The following is a 13,618-nucleotide window of genomic DNA, read 5'->3' as shown; positions in this document are numbered from 1 at the left end:
TCAAACATGGCCGCCCCCATGCTGGAGACAGGAGGCTACGCCAATATGGCGGCCTCATGTGCTCTGCAAGACAATGGCGGCGGCCTGTTAGGATAGCGGCGGCTTAGCAGCGGCCTGCGGGATGCTGTATTCGGCCTAGCGGCCTGCGGGAGTGCATCGGCCCCCCAAACTTCACCCTGAATGGTGATCAGCCTGGCCGGCGGTACCGGACCCTGGCGGGCCGCATGCGGTCCGTGGGCCGCCGGAAGGCAGCCCTCTGCCCTTGCTGGAGGAATGCGATCTGGACTGCAGTGATACATGCATAGGCATCGCCCTGTGAACACCTCTGACAGGTAGGATACCTTATGCTACCATAGTAACATTCTAGTACTGCCACTGACTTCAGTCACCTTCACAGTTTTGAAATGACATTAGATTGTCAGCTCCCAAACCAAGCCTCCTGGTTTCTTGTTCACAAAAATCACACTCAAATAGGGGGATCTGTGACCTGTTGTAGGATAGAGGGGAGACCCATCCTTACCATTTCAGAGAGGGGGCCGCGTTCACCACAAACCCGTCAAGGGGAAAAGGGGGAACATACTACTCACCATACCGGAACCAGGCGGGCGCCACTCCTGACAGAACCCCTCTCCACCGGGGTGGGGGGGCTGTCGACCAGTACGGACGCCGTGACTCTTGGTCATTGGCGTTCAAGCGAGTTTAACTCGCAGGGTCAGTCCCCATCCAGTGGGACTATGTCGCGGCCGACCCAGCGCGGAGCTATGGCCTGCACGCGCTCGTAGGCTGAACTGGGGTGACCACTGGATCTCAACATCCAGCCCGTCGCCCAGTTACAGCTTGCTTGCTTGAAGATCTCACAGGAACACTGGAGAAAAAAAGCTGTCTAAAAAGTATTTCTAGAAAAAAAAATCCTGCCAGGACCGAAGATCCTAGCAAGGCATCTAGGTCCTTACTCCTAACTAGACAGAAAAAAACTGATTTGCTGTAGCAGGAAGTGAGAGGATATACCCTCTGGGACTGCCCCTAGGGTATGGCCAGAACGTTTTCTTTCCTGTCTAGTCCTACTCCTGTAGAGGGCAGTATAACCCGAGTTGTTATTAATCAACGAGGACTACGTCTGTCAATGAGCGACAGAGAAATTAGATTGATCTCACCACTATTCTTGCTTGTGATGTCCAATATGGAGCTGACAGCTTCCTAATGTCTCTCCTGGTTGCTTCCTGCTTGTTCAGGCCTTTGTACGACCCCAGGGCTTTCTCTGCTACCTCTGATCCTCAGCAGAGCACACTCCCTTCTACCTCTCCTCCACCCGCCAGGTGATGCAGTGTACTCCCGCTCTACTCGTACACCTTGCGGCTGCTCCAATCAGACTGCAAGTCCACTGCACTCGCGGGCACTGGGCACCAGATGGGAGGAGGCCGTAGTGGGTCGAATCTGACTTGGATCAGGTGGATCAACTCTTCCTCCGCTTGTCCCGCTCAGCTGTCGCCACGGCCAATCGTAATGGCTGACATAACTCCTTCCCAGGTGAGGGTCCTTGACGCGGGGGGGGGGCGACGACGACGACAGGGCGGCTAGGGCACAGAGATCAGCTGTAACATGGCGGGATGTTGCTGCTGCTCCCTAGCGAGCTCTACACGTGCGCCATGCACGAGCTGCCAGTTATGTCCCTGAGCCTGTCAGTCAGTCACATATCGACACTTAGAATGGCTGATAAGTTAATTAACCCCTATGCCCATCAGCTGCTTTTACTAGCCTTGCCCTACACCAGCATTGTGTCCAGCAGAGGCCATTTCTTCACTACTGCTTCTAATGATTGTGAGTGTGCGCACGATTTAATGAGCAGTTGTACCTCTTATTCCCTGTGCCATGGTGTTTGTTTTTTATGTTTAACTACTTACAGACTTCCCTAGTGCAGTGTTGCTGACCTTAGGCTGCTGGTTTAATCAGAATATATTTTACTATACACTAAACTTTGGTTCAGCTTTCCACAATAGTCCAGTTTCTCTAGTGGCCCCTTGGGAAAATGAATTGCCCACCCCTGGCTTAGAGATATTTAAAGGAGAAGCTGCTCCTGCTCTCTGCACAGCCTGGTGCTCCAGTGAGCGCTGGAGGGGCAGAGCAGAGAGCGGGTGACTGTCAGTGACTTGCTCACTGAAGATTGAGAACTGAGCAGTCAGTGGTTTTTGATCGTTCAGTTCTTGTCTTAAGAGATGGCGGGGGACAGATGCAGCATCCACCTAGATGAGTATGGATTTTTATTTTTTTAAAAACCCGCACTTCTTTTATCAGCAGAACTGGTGGATCAGACACGTTGCGCAGGTAAATAGAGAATGTGTGGATTAACCTAAATATACTTATCTACTGTAACTAGTATGCTAATTTGCTGACCTCTGGAAGATTTGGTGAATGAAAAAATCCAATGTTTATGCATGGTAATGATTGCCCTGCAAAATGTATTATGCCATTACTTTTTCTTGATTTGCTCAGCCTGTGCTGAATTGTAGAGTGGTCTGCACATCTCTGGAAGGGGAGCTTGATAAAATCTATTTCTTCAGGAGAAGTAATATGCACATACTGTAGATCTCACAGAAACAAAGGACAGTGGATTTAAAAAATCCTATAGGTGTATTTTGTCTGCTTAAAAAAAATTCTTGCTCTAGACATTTTGTTAAAGTTGTCTTTATGTTTCTGTTACTGTAGGTAATGGGTTGCCTTTATGTGCCAGCTGCGGACTGAGTATATATGATGGACGTTATTTGCAGGCCTTGGAGTCAGACTGGCATACTGACTGCTTCAGGTATTTGTGATTTTCTCTATTTATATAGTACAAGTTTCAGGTGAAAAATAAGAAGCAAAAACCACTTCAAAATTGTGTCTTATTTTTATTTTCCACTAAAAATGTCCTTGTGTAAGCAGGCATTAGAGAGTTTGTCGGGAGGTGAGGGGGGATGGGGGGGCAACCGTGATATATATATATAGGAAAGGACTGTTATGAAGAATAACTTACAAATCTATATAGTAATGCTGCGCTACAGTGTAACTAATATATAAATATATACACACACACACACACTATATTGCCAAAGTATTTGAATGCCTGTGTTTACACGCACATGAACCTTAATAGCATCCCAGTCTTAGTCTGAAGGTTTCAATTTTGAGTTGGTCCACCCTTTGCAGCTATAACAGCTTCAACTCTTCTGGGAAGGCTGCCCACAAGGTTTAGGAGTGTGCCTATGGGAATGTTTGATCATTCTTCCAGAATCGCATTTGTAAGGTCAGACACTCATGTTGGACGAGAAGGCCTGGCTTGCAATCTCCACTCTAAATTATTTCAAAGGTGTTCTATCAGGTTGAAGTCAGGCCACTCAAGTTCCTCTACCCCAAAATTCCTAATTTGGGTCTTTATGTACCTTGCTTTCTGCACTGTGTGCAGTTATGTTGGAACAGGAAGGGCCATCCCCAAGCTGTTTCCACATAGTTGGGAGCTTGAAATTGTTCAAAATGTCTTGGTATGCTGATGCCTTAAATGTTCCCTTCACTGGAACTAAGGGGCCAAGCCCAACCCCTGAAAAACAACCCCACACCATAATCCCCTAATCCCCCCTTCACTAAATGATTTGAACCAGTGAATCAAGGTCCATAAAGACATGGATGAGCTTGCAGCAGCTTGGTATTGCATGCCATTGCTGAGCCTTTTGTTTACTAGGACCCCCAGGTCCTTTTCCATCCTAGATTCCCCCATAGGTTCTCCCCCTAGGGGGTAACTGTTCTCTTTCGTTCATTAACGGACACAGCTCCATATCTTCTTTGACCCTTGGGTTATGCTGCTCTTCATAGGAGTACGACTAGGCGGAAACCAATTTGAATATGCCCCTAGGGCAGTCCTAGGGGGTATACTCCCCATTTCCTGCTATAGGACTTCAGTCGGACAATGCAACAGCGGTGGCATATGTCAATCATCAAGTGGGTACCAAAAGTGCCCTAGCGGCCAGATTAGTAGCCAGCATTCTAAGATGAGCAGAACAATATGTTCCAGCCCTCTCTGCTGTGCACATTCCAGGGGTGAAAGATTGGCAGGTGGACTACCTCAGTAGACAGGTGTTCGTGCCTGGCGAATGGTCTCTTCCCCCGGAAGTTTTTCAATTACTGTGTCTCCTCTGGGGGACACCCGATGTGGACCTGTTGGCCTCTCGTCTCAACCGAAAGGTTCAGAGGTTTGTGGCAAGATCTCGGGATTCTTTGGCCGATGCTACGGACACTTTGGTGGCCCCTTGGGGTCAGTATCATCTGATTTACGCTTTTCCTCCACTACAGCTTCTGTTGAGGCTTCTGCACAGAATCGAGATAGAAGGAATTCCAGTCATTCTGGTGGCTCCAGACTGGCCTCTTCCGTCTTGATACGCAGGCCTCGTAAGGCTGGTAGCCGATGCACCTTGGAGACTCCCTCTCAGAGAAGGTCTTTTGTCTTAAGGGCTGATCTTCCATCCTGCTTTACGGTCGCTGGCTTTAACAGCATGGCTATTGAAAGCCAGATACTGAAAGATAGAGGGTTGTCAGATTTGGTGATTTCTACACTGTTAAAAGCTAGAAAATCTACTTCTTGGAAGATTTATCATAGAGTTTGGAGGACGTACATTTCATGGTGTGAGTCTCGGGTGTCCTGTCTGCTGGAGTTTCTTCAACGAGGTGTAGATCAACGTTTGCCTCTGGGCACCATCAAGGGCCAGATTTCCGCCTTGGCAATTTCCAATGACCGTTGGCTACAAATTCTTTGGTTCACACTTTCGTCCAGGGGGTTCGCCACTTGGCTCCTCCGGTGAGGTCTCTGGTACCTCGATGAGACCTCTATTTGGTATTGTTGGTTCTTCAAAAAATGCCTTTTGAAAATATTCATGAACTTCCTCTGCTCACTTTGTCACAGAAGGTAGTTTTTTTGGTGGCTATTACTTCTGCATGCAGGGTGTCGGAATTGGCTGCGTTGTCCTGTCGGTCATCTTACCTGGTGGTTCACAGCGACAAAGGGGTGCTACGTCCCTGTCAGTCCTTCTTCAGTCCTTCTTCAGAACACACTGAATGATTTACCCCTCTGTTCCTGTTCTGGTGGCAACTCAAAATTTCAGACATTTCCCTCACTCTCGGTCCAGTGATAACAGATCTCCCTAGCAGGGATACAGACCACAATAAAAACATAACAGGGGTTGTAATACCTTACCACTCTACCCAAAACTTAAAGAATTGCTTTTCCTTTAGTTCTACTTTAACAAATGGTAATATAAAAATTATAGGCAGCGCACATAATGGGAATGTGTAAAAAATAAAATGTGTACACCAAGCAAAATAAAACATAAAAACTTAACCTGTTTCCCTTGAATCATTGATAAATTCACCAAAATGTGTCATCAAAGTGCAATCCCACCATTTACTGGGGCGTGAACTCATCAAATCAGAATGACCAACTGAGTCAAACGTGAGTCAAAAAGCACTTGATAATCTCCTCTCCATGGAATCCAACGTGTTTCTCTCTATAGTCTTGAACTCCATAAAGATGGATATCCCACTGACAAATCACCATGTTCTTGTACCAGCGTATAAAGATGCAATACTCAGGAAAGATTAAAGATCCTTCTTGTAGTCTAATAGGTTCATTATATTAACAAAACCACAGAGAGCCCTGTGGATCCAGCACATCTCCATCAAATAATTGCATGTGTATACAGAGCTTCAGTAAACTGGTACCAGATCACAGACACAGTTGATTTTCCAATGTCTTATTCAGTATCAGGTATATGCCAATGTGTTTACAAGCCACGCCTGATGCATTTTATTACCTGCACTTCATCCTAGAGATTCAGACTGTTGTTTCATTTGTATTTTGTTTGATTTAGAGTCCGTTCACACTATGGCGACACGACTCTGTACTACTTCGGGGGCGACTTGTGAAGTCCCGTGCACCGCGACTTTGGCGCGACTTGCACGGACTTCACATAATGAATGTCTATGCAAGTCGCTCCGAGGTTGCCCCGAAGTAGTATAGGACCCTTTTTCTAAGTCGGAGCGACTTGTGTCGCTCCTATTAGAACGGGTCCTGTAGCAGTCAATGGACCACGAGGGACCGCGACTTGTCAGGCTGACAAGTCGCCTGACCAGTCACGGCAGTGTGAATCGAGTCTTACACATTTTTTTTACATATTGGTATTATGTGCCCTGTCTTTGTGTTATAAAAAAACATTTGTTTTTGTTTCTAACATCTCCTGTAGTGCAGTCTTTTATAGAAATACTGTTTTAAGATATACTTTACTTACCAGATTCAACAAATTGTACAGGTTAGGTGTATACAAGCACTATAAGCAGCTACAGCATAAAAGAAAATAATGTTGGTTAAAGTAAGAAATTTCAACATTATAGTTAAGAAATTTTATGGGCATCACCTCAAAGTGGTTCCAAAGGCCGAAGGGCTTGGTTTGGAACTGGGGGGGACCCCCACGCTGTTTTTTTTTTTTTCCCCATTTTGGCATGGAGTCCCCTCTCAATATCCACAGAGCGCAAGTCGCACCACAAGTCGGATCATCATGATCTGACTTGTGATGCAACTTCCATTCAAATCAATGGGCTCCCATAGGGAACCATTGATTTTTACATTAAAAAAACAAAACGTATAACGTGGCTTAACGCTGTATAAGCAACGTTAAGCAGCCTTTAGCAGTGTCCGACGTTTTTACAGCTCTGACGCTGGTCCTCAGAATGCACTGGCCCTGGTTTTTTTTTTTTGCAGCTTGAAAACGCCTATGCCACTTACAGCTGCAAAACGTCGGTGTGTGCATGAGGCCATAAGATAACATGGAGGGGCGTTTCTAAGCTGCAAAAAAAAAAAAACATCTGACATTCCTAAAAGCAGCTGCAAAAACGCCCTGTGTGCATGAGGCCTAAGTGTAGATGTGAGAGCTGAGGTCTTTTTGACCCTAAATCTCACATTAAATAGGACCTGTCCTGTTTATTTCTATTACAAGGGATGCTTACATAGTTACATAGTTACATAGTTACATAGTAGGTGAGGTTGAATAAAGACAATAGTCCATCTAGTTCAACCTGTGTAGGTGTGTGTGGCTGTAATCATCTCACATACCCCTGAATGTTCTGATCCTTGATATGTAAGTCTAAGAGTCTTTTGAAAGCCACCATACTACCCGCAGAAACCACCTCTTGTGGTAGACAATTCCACAATCTTGTAGCCCTAACAGTAAAGAACCCTCCTCGTTGCCTGAGGTTAAAACACTTCTCCTCTAATCGCATTGTATGCCCTCGAGTCCTCATGCAATCCCTTCGAATGAACAGCTTTTTTTCTAAGCTGGGATCCCCATTAAGATATTTATAAATTGCTATCATGTCCCCCCTCAGACGTCTCTTCTCCAGGGAGAATAAATCGAGCGATTGTAGACGCTCTTCATAGTCAAGGTCCTCCAATCCCCTAATTAGTTTAGTTGCCCTTCTCTGGACTCTCTCCAGCTCCAACACATCCCTCCTGAGGACTGGCGACCAGAACTGGACGGAATACTCCAGATGCGGTCGTACCAGAGTTTTATAAAGTGAAAGGATTATAGTCTTATCTCTGGAATGCATCCCTTTCTTTATGCATGCTAATATTCTGTTGGCTTTGGAAGCTGCCGCTTGACATTGCATGCTGTTTCCTAATCTATCATCAACCAAGACTCCCAGATCCTTCTCCATTTTTGATTCCCCCAAGGGCTCCCCTCCTAACGTGTATTGTGTTTTTATGTTTTTAGTCCCCAAGTGCAAAACCTTACACTTCTCCACGTTAAACCTCATTTGCCATGTCGTTGCCCACTCTGTTATTTTGTCCAGGTCATTCTGTAGGATATCTGCTTCATGTTGTGAAGTTATTGCCCTGCCCAATTTTGTGTCATCTGCAAAAACTGATATCGAACTACTGATCCCGACCTCAATGTTGTTTATGAATAAATTGAACAAGGTTGGTCCCAAGACTGAGCCTTGGGGGACCCCGCTTACCACCTCAGACCAGTCTGAGTATGCGCTGTTTATTACTACCCTTTGGACACGCCTTTTTAGCCAGTTCCGTATCCAAGAGCAAACCCTGCTATCGATATCAAGAAATTACATTTCTTGTATTAAGAAAAAAGTGATCAAAAAACATTTTTTTTAAAGGGTCAGTGTAAAAATAAAAGGTAAAATAAATAAGAAAAAAAAAAATGCAAGCACCCCGTCCCTCCAAGCTGCGCAGGTCCTTAAGTTGTAAATCACAAACTGCTATGACACTATACAGTGAACCAGTAGAGAGTCCATAGCATCTCTCTGTTAGTTCGCTTTATGAAGGAAACAATAATCTGATTTATTAAAACATACCAAATATACTTTGCAATTTTACAAATAGTAGAGTTATTGCCCACCAGTTTAGATATCAGCAAATGGCTAAACTGTCTTATGTTAAGGTAATAAAGTACAAAGGACCTGTTCACCAGGGCAGTATAGTTGGGCAACAATTACATAATTGCTAATGGGGTTACACATTTTAAATTTAACCTAAACATCAATTCATTTAAAGGGTTATTTAACACAAAAATAAAAATGTAATGTATTGCAGCTTACTAATCCTTTGATGTATTGGATGCATTATTTTTTTTTTTTTTTTTTTTTTTTATGTTTTTTTTCTCTACTTTCATCTGGTGATCTGGCCAGTAACACACTTTCAGTATTAGAGATTAGAGTGCCTACACTCTGGATGAAGGCGCAACAGAGACCCCTTTGGACAGCAGGATTGTTATTTTATTTTTTTCGGGGGGGGGGGGGGTAGGTGTAGCAGACTTGGAAACACTTAACAGATTCAAGCCAAACTAGCTCACGCTTTATAAGCAGTTCCAGCATTTTTTACATGGATAAATAAAAGCTGACCACTGTAAGCAACCCTGTCAGTGGTACATGGTTTGTCTACGCTACAGCTGCAGGACAGCTTGTTCTGTTGAAAAGCAACAGACCTACTGGCTAGAGCACCAGGAGAAAAATAAAGGAAAGCCTAAGATAGAAAACGAATGCAGCCATCACATGGTAAGCTGCAATATAATAATTGTTTGCTTTTGGATTTTATATAGCTTTGAAGGAACAGCAAATGGTCATTTTGCTACACATGTATATTAATTAATTTTCATTGCCAGAATCTGCAGGAAAATGTCTTGAATACAGGCATACCCCACTTTTAAGTACATAGTGGGACCAGAGCATGTATGTAAAACGAAAATGTACTTAAAGTGAAGCAATACCTTTTTTCACTTCTCAATGCATGTAAATACACTAGCTCTATAGGAAATCTTGGTCAGCTAGACATGGCACTGCTCCCAAACCATAAGTGACAAGGACACCAAACCTGGGGAGCAGGTTAAGGGGACCCAGTACTATGACATGGTAGATTACCTAGGCAAGCTGGCCGGCCACAAAATAGGATTTCTCTATCGTTTAATGACAGACGCTGTTCTCTTTGATTCATAGCAGTAGGGTTATACTGCCCCTTACAGGAGTAGGACACTAGGCAGAAAAAAGTTCTGGCTACGCCTATGGGCAGTACGGGAGGGTACACCCTCTCTCTTCCTGCATAGGATGTCAGTTTTAATCTGCCTAGTCAGGAGTAAGTACCTAGTTCCTTGCTGGGATTTCTGGTCCTGGCATATAAAGTATTTTTTTATGTAGATTTTTTTAGGTAGCCTTTTTCTCCGGAACTTTTTTTCCTGTGAGATCTTCAAGCAATTATGCCGGGCTGGGCGACAGACTGGACCCCCATATCCAGTGGTCACCCCAGTCTGGCCAGCGGGCGCGTGCAGACCTTAGCTCTACGCTAGGTCGGCCGCGACATACTCCCACTGGACGGGGACTGGCCCCGCGAGTTAAACGTCTCGCCAGTATGCACACGACAGGGTCTAGGCTTATGTCACAGCGTTCCTATTTGGCCAACACCCCCCCTACTTCGGTGACGTGGGGTCCTGTCAAAAGATGGCGCGGTATGGTGAGTAAACGTCCCCCCCCCCCCCCTCCCTGGCAGATTTTGGGGTGGACCCGGGCCCTCACACTCCTGGGTTTCCCTCTGTCCTGTTGTGACCACCCCCTCCCACGTGGGGGACTTTCTGAGCCTACCTGAGGCTGGGGCCTAGTGTGCAGGCCGCATGGGGGGGCCGGGGGAGTGCGCCGTCCGTTGCGCTTGACCGATCGTGCAGGGGGGGGGCCTTGCTGCGATTCCCACGCGGGCCCGCCATTTTGTTGTAGCCTCTGTCTGCTTCTATGACTGCGGCCATCTTGGTACAACGGTTTTCGGCCATTTTGCGGTATATTTTTTGCTGTGGAGGCCAGTGGGAGTGCCTGGAGGACAGAGAGTCATAAGGGTAGTCTCTCCCTCTCTGTGGGGGTCTGTTAGCGCGCGTCTGACCTCCAGGGAGCGCTGTAGTGCCGTGGGGTGGCTTTTTTTTTTTTAAAGTCATTTTTTTTTAATTTGCTGGCGGGTTCCTCTGGTTCAGTATGTACCCTGCAGGCCATTTGTTCCCACCTGACCCCCTCATGGAGGCCACAGGGCCTTCCGGATCTCCACTGTCCATTGATGCCTTTTCAGCAGTTCGGGAAGCATTTGGGCCCGGGTGGAGGTGGTAGGTGCGCTGAAACGTTTCTCCGCTTAATAAAAACGAATTGAAAGAAACGTTTCTCCGCTTACCCCTGCCTCATCTGATGTCTCGAAGTCGGAGCCTGGCTCAGCCGCTGCAGACGTGGGGCCTCCCTGCCGGGTCTGCTACCTCGCACCCTGTCTCCTCGGATGATGAGGATGACATTTCTACCTCCCCAGCCACGACAGGCGCTGGTGGATGCACTGACTGTTTTCGTTGCATGACACCCTGCAATTTGGGGATTACAGCGGCGGCTGCACCTGGGGCGCAGGTGGCATCTGGCACTCACATGCCATCTGGAGCTACTCATTTTGCTGGCTGCTCATGTAGGAGGGGACCGTCTAAGACGTTCCCCTGGGGTGTCTAAGCGGCTGTTAGACGTTGCCCTTTTTGGGAGTCTATGGTACAGATGACTGTTCCGCCTTAGGTAGACGTATGGTCTCTAGCTGAATGGGACTACCGTTGCTCCGGTGGAGGAATCCCCTTCCTTTAACTTGGGGGAAAGGATGGCGCGGGCTGCGGCCTGCGATCTGTACTCCCTGGCGTAGTCTGCACTGGGAACAGTGTTTGTTTATGTTTGCCCTTGCCACGCAGACTCTGCCTGATGGGCGGAGTTTCAATGCCGTGACTTGGTGTGGGGCATGTCCCTCTTGCCCTGGGGGAGCTGTTGGACCAGCTGGCGCAGGGACTGCAATTTGTTTGCGATGCCGCGCTGGTCGAGGCTCCCTTATATGGGTCACCTTGTCATTTTCGGTGGTGGTTTTCCGGCATCTACTTGACCGGAGTGTTGGTCTGCGGATCAAACTTCTAGGAAGGTCTTAAAGAGGTTGTAAACTAAATGTTGTTTTTTATTTTTTCGTTTTCACCCTGAAAGAGAAACGCATAATGAGCTAGTATGCATCCCATACTAGCTCATTATGCAATACTTACCGCTCACTTCTATGACGGGCGACATGTTCAGTCGCCCGTCTTCCGGGATCGCGGCATCCGGCCATCTGATTGGCCGGAGCCACGGTGACGTCACTGCCGCGCACGCGCGCAGGAGCCGACGGTCACGGCACGGAACTCTGAAGGAACGGCACCAGCGGCCTTTCCTTCAGAGCGCATGCGCCAGTGATGTCACTGGCTGCATGTAAGGTAAATAGCTCCTAAACGGTACATGTTTAGGAGATATTTACAGTACCTATAGGTAAGCCTTATCATAGGCTTACCTATAGGTACAACTTGTAGAGGAGGGTTTACTTCTCCCTTTTCAGGGGAATCGCCTGTTTGGCGCTGCCCTGGATCTCATTATATAAGGGTCTCACAGGGGTAAGAGTGTTTTCTTCCACAGGCTAACAAGGGTAAGGTTCCTCCCTTTCGGCTCACAAACAGTTTCTACGTCCCTTGGGGACAGTTGATGTGGTGAAGTCCTTCCAGACTTCCGCGTGTAGTTCCAAACGACCCTGGTCTGGCTAACATGAGATCGTTTTTTTTTCCATACCTGCGGACAAGGCCTACTCGGATCCCAGGCTGAATGGGTTCAGGAGGTCATGCGGTCTACTTGCAAGATCAAGTTTCAATCCGTTTATTTCCGGTAAGGTTTTTCCCTTCCAATGTACGGCTGTCCCCAGGCACTCAAGTTGGTATCGGTTTGCACGGTGGTGGTTTCCCTACATCAGGGGGATTCCTGGCCTCCATAGACATCAAGCTGCCTACCTTCACATTCCGTTATGTTCAGGACACCTACGGGTTCTCCGTTTTTTGCCGCGTGGAATGATCTCGATCGGTTTGTCGCGTTACCCTTTGGTCTCGCTTATGCTACTAGGGTCTTTACAAAGGTGTTGGCTCCGGTCCTGGTGCTGTTGCGGCAGTGGGGCGTATCGGGACTGGTTTCCTGGCCGCTTTGCTTCTCTGTTTGGATTCCTCTACGTTGCTGACAACAAATTTGGTTGTCACCGTGAGAACTCAGGAGGAGTTCAGGTGGGTTCTGAACCTTCAGAAATCATCCCTGGTCCCTTTCATGAGACTGGACTTTCTGAGCCTGACTTTGGACTCATCCTCAGTCGGGGTGTTTCTCCCTCCGAGGAAAAAACTCTTTGAACTTTAGACTGCAGTCGACTGTTGCTGTCCCGCACATGGTCTTCCCTTTGGACCTGCATGCGAGTTCTGGGACTGATGGTGTTATTTTTCAAGATGGTCCCTTTCCCTCAATCCCTCTGGGGATCCCCAGGAGGCAATCCTTCTCGAAGGCGACTGGAATCCAAACTCTCTGGACTTGCAGATCCGGGTGGCCAGGGAGTCTTGCTCTGGAATCCTTCCTCCCCCTCTACTGTACAATTATCACCACGGATGAAAGCTTGTCCACGTGGAGTCCTCGGCAGGTTCTCTGCTTCAGGAGTATGGTCCCTGGAGGATCCAGGTTACCGCTTTTTGTCCTGGAGCTGAGAGCGATCCGGCTTTGCCTAGTTCACTGGATCGGGCACCTGCAGCTGTCCGGTGCACATTCAATCGACTACGCTGCAACTGTGGCTTGTGTCATTTACCAAGGTGGCCTTCGTGGTTGCTGTCACTCTGCACGCAGGGTGTCAGCACTGGCGACATTGTCCTGTCGTTCTTCCTATATGTTGGTTCATGGGGCCAGGTGGTACTTCGTCCGGATCCGTCCTTCCCTCCGAAGGTGGGTTCTAGTGTTCACTTGCACGAGGCCATTGTGTTGCCATCTTGTGTCCTAAGCCCCCTCACCCTACGGAATGTGCACTGCATACTCTGGATGGAGTTCGGGCACTCGAGGGGTACCTGGCGACTACTGAGTCTTCCCGTAGTCAGGTTCGCTCTCTGTGCTCACGGATGGCCCAAGAACAGGGCTGCCTGCGTCTGCGTCTGTGGATTGGACAGTTGGTGGTACAGGCTGCTTCAATTATGGGTCAGGTCCTACCTTTCCCTGTTTCTACTCGGGC

At 47.5% G+C, this 13,618-nt stretch overlaps 1 protein-coding gene across 1 annotated transcript in view; it reads left to right on the top strand.

Moving 5' to 3' along the window:
• LIMK1 (LIM domain kinase 1) overlaps nt 1-13,618 on the top strand; it is a 290,955-nt gene that overhangs the window by 58,843 nt on the left and 218,494 nt on the right. Inside the window, exon 2 of the mRNA XM_082246022.1 lies at nt 2,704-2,800. Within this exon, the coding sequence (XP_082102148.1) occupies nt 2,704-2,800 (97 nt within the window). The remainder of the gene's footprint in view (nt 1-2,703; nt 2,801-13,618) is intronic.

Source organism: Pelophylax lessonae (assembly GCF_965119305.1).
Source record: "Pelophylax lessonae genome assembly, chromosome: 2".
In the NCBI taxonomy this organism is placed as follows: domain Eukaryota; kingdom Metazoa; phylum Chordata; class Amphibia; order Anura; family Ranidae; genus Pelophylax; species Pelophylax lessonae.
This window is presented reverse-complemented; position numbering and strand designations above follow the sequence as displayed.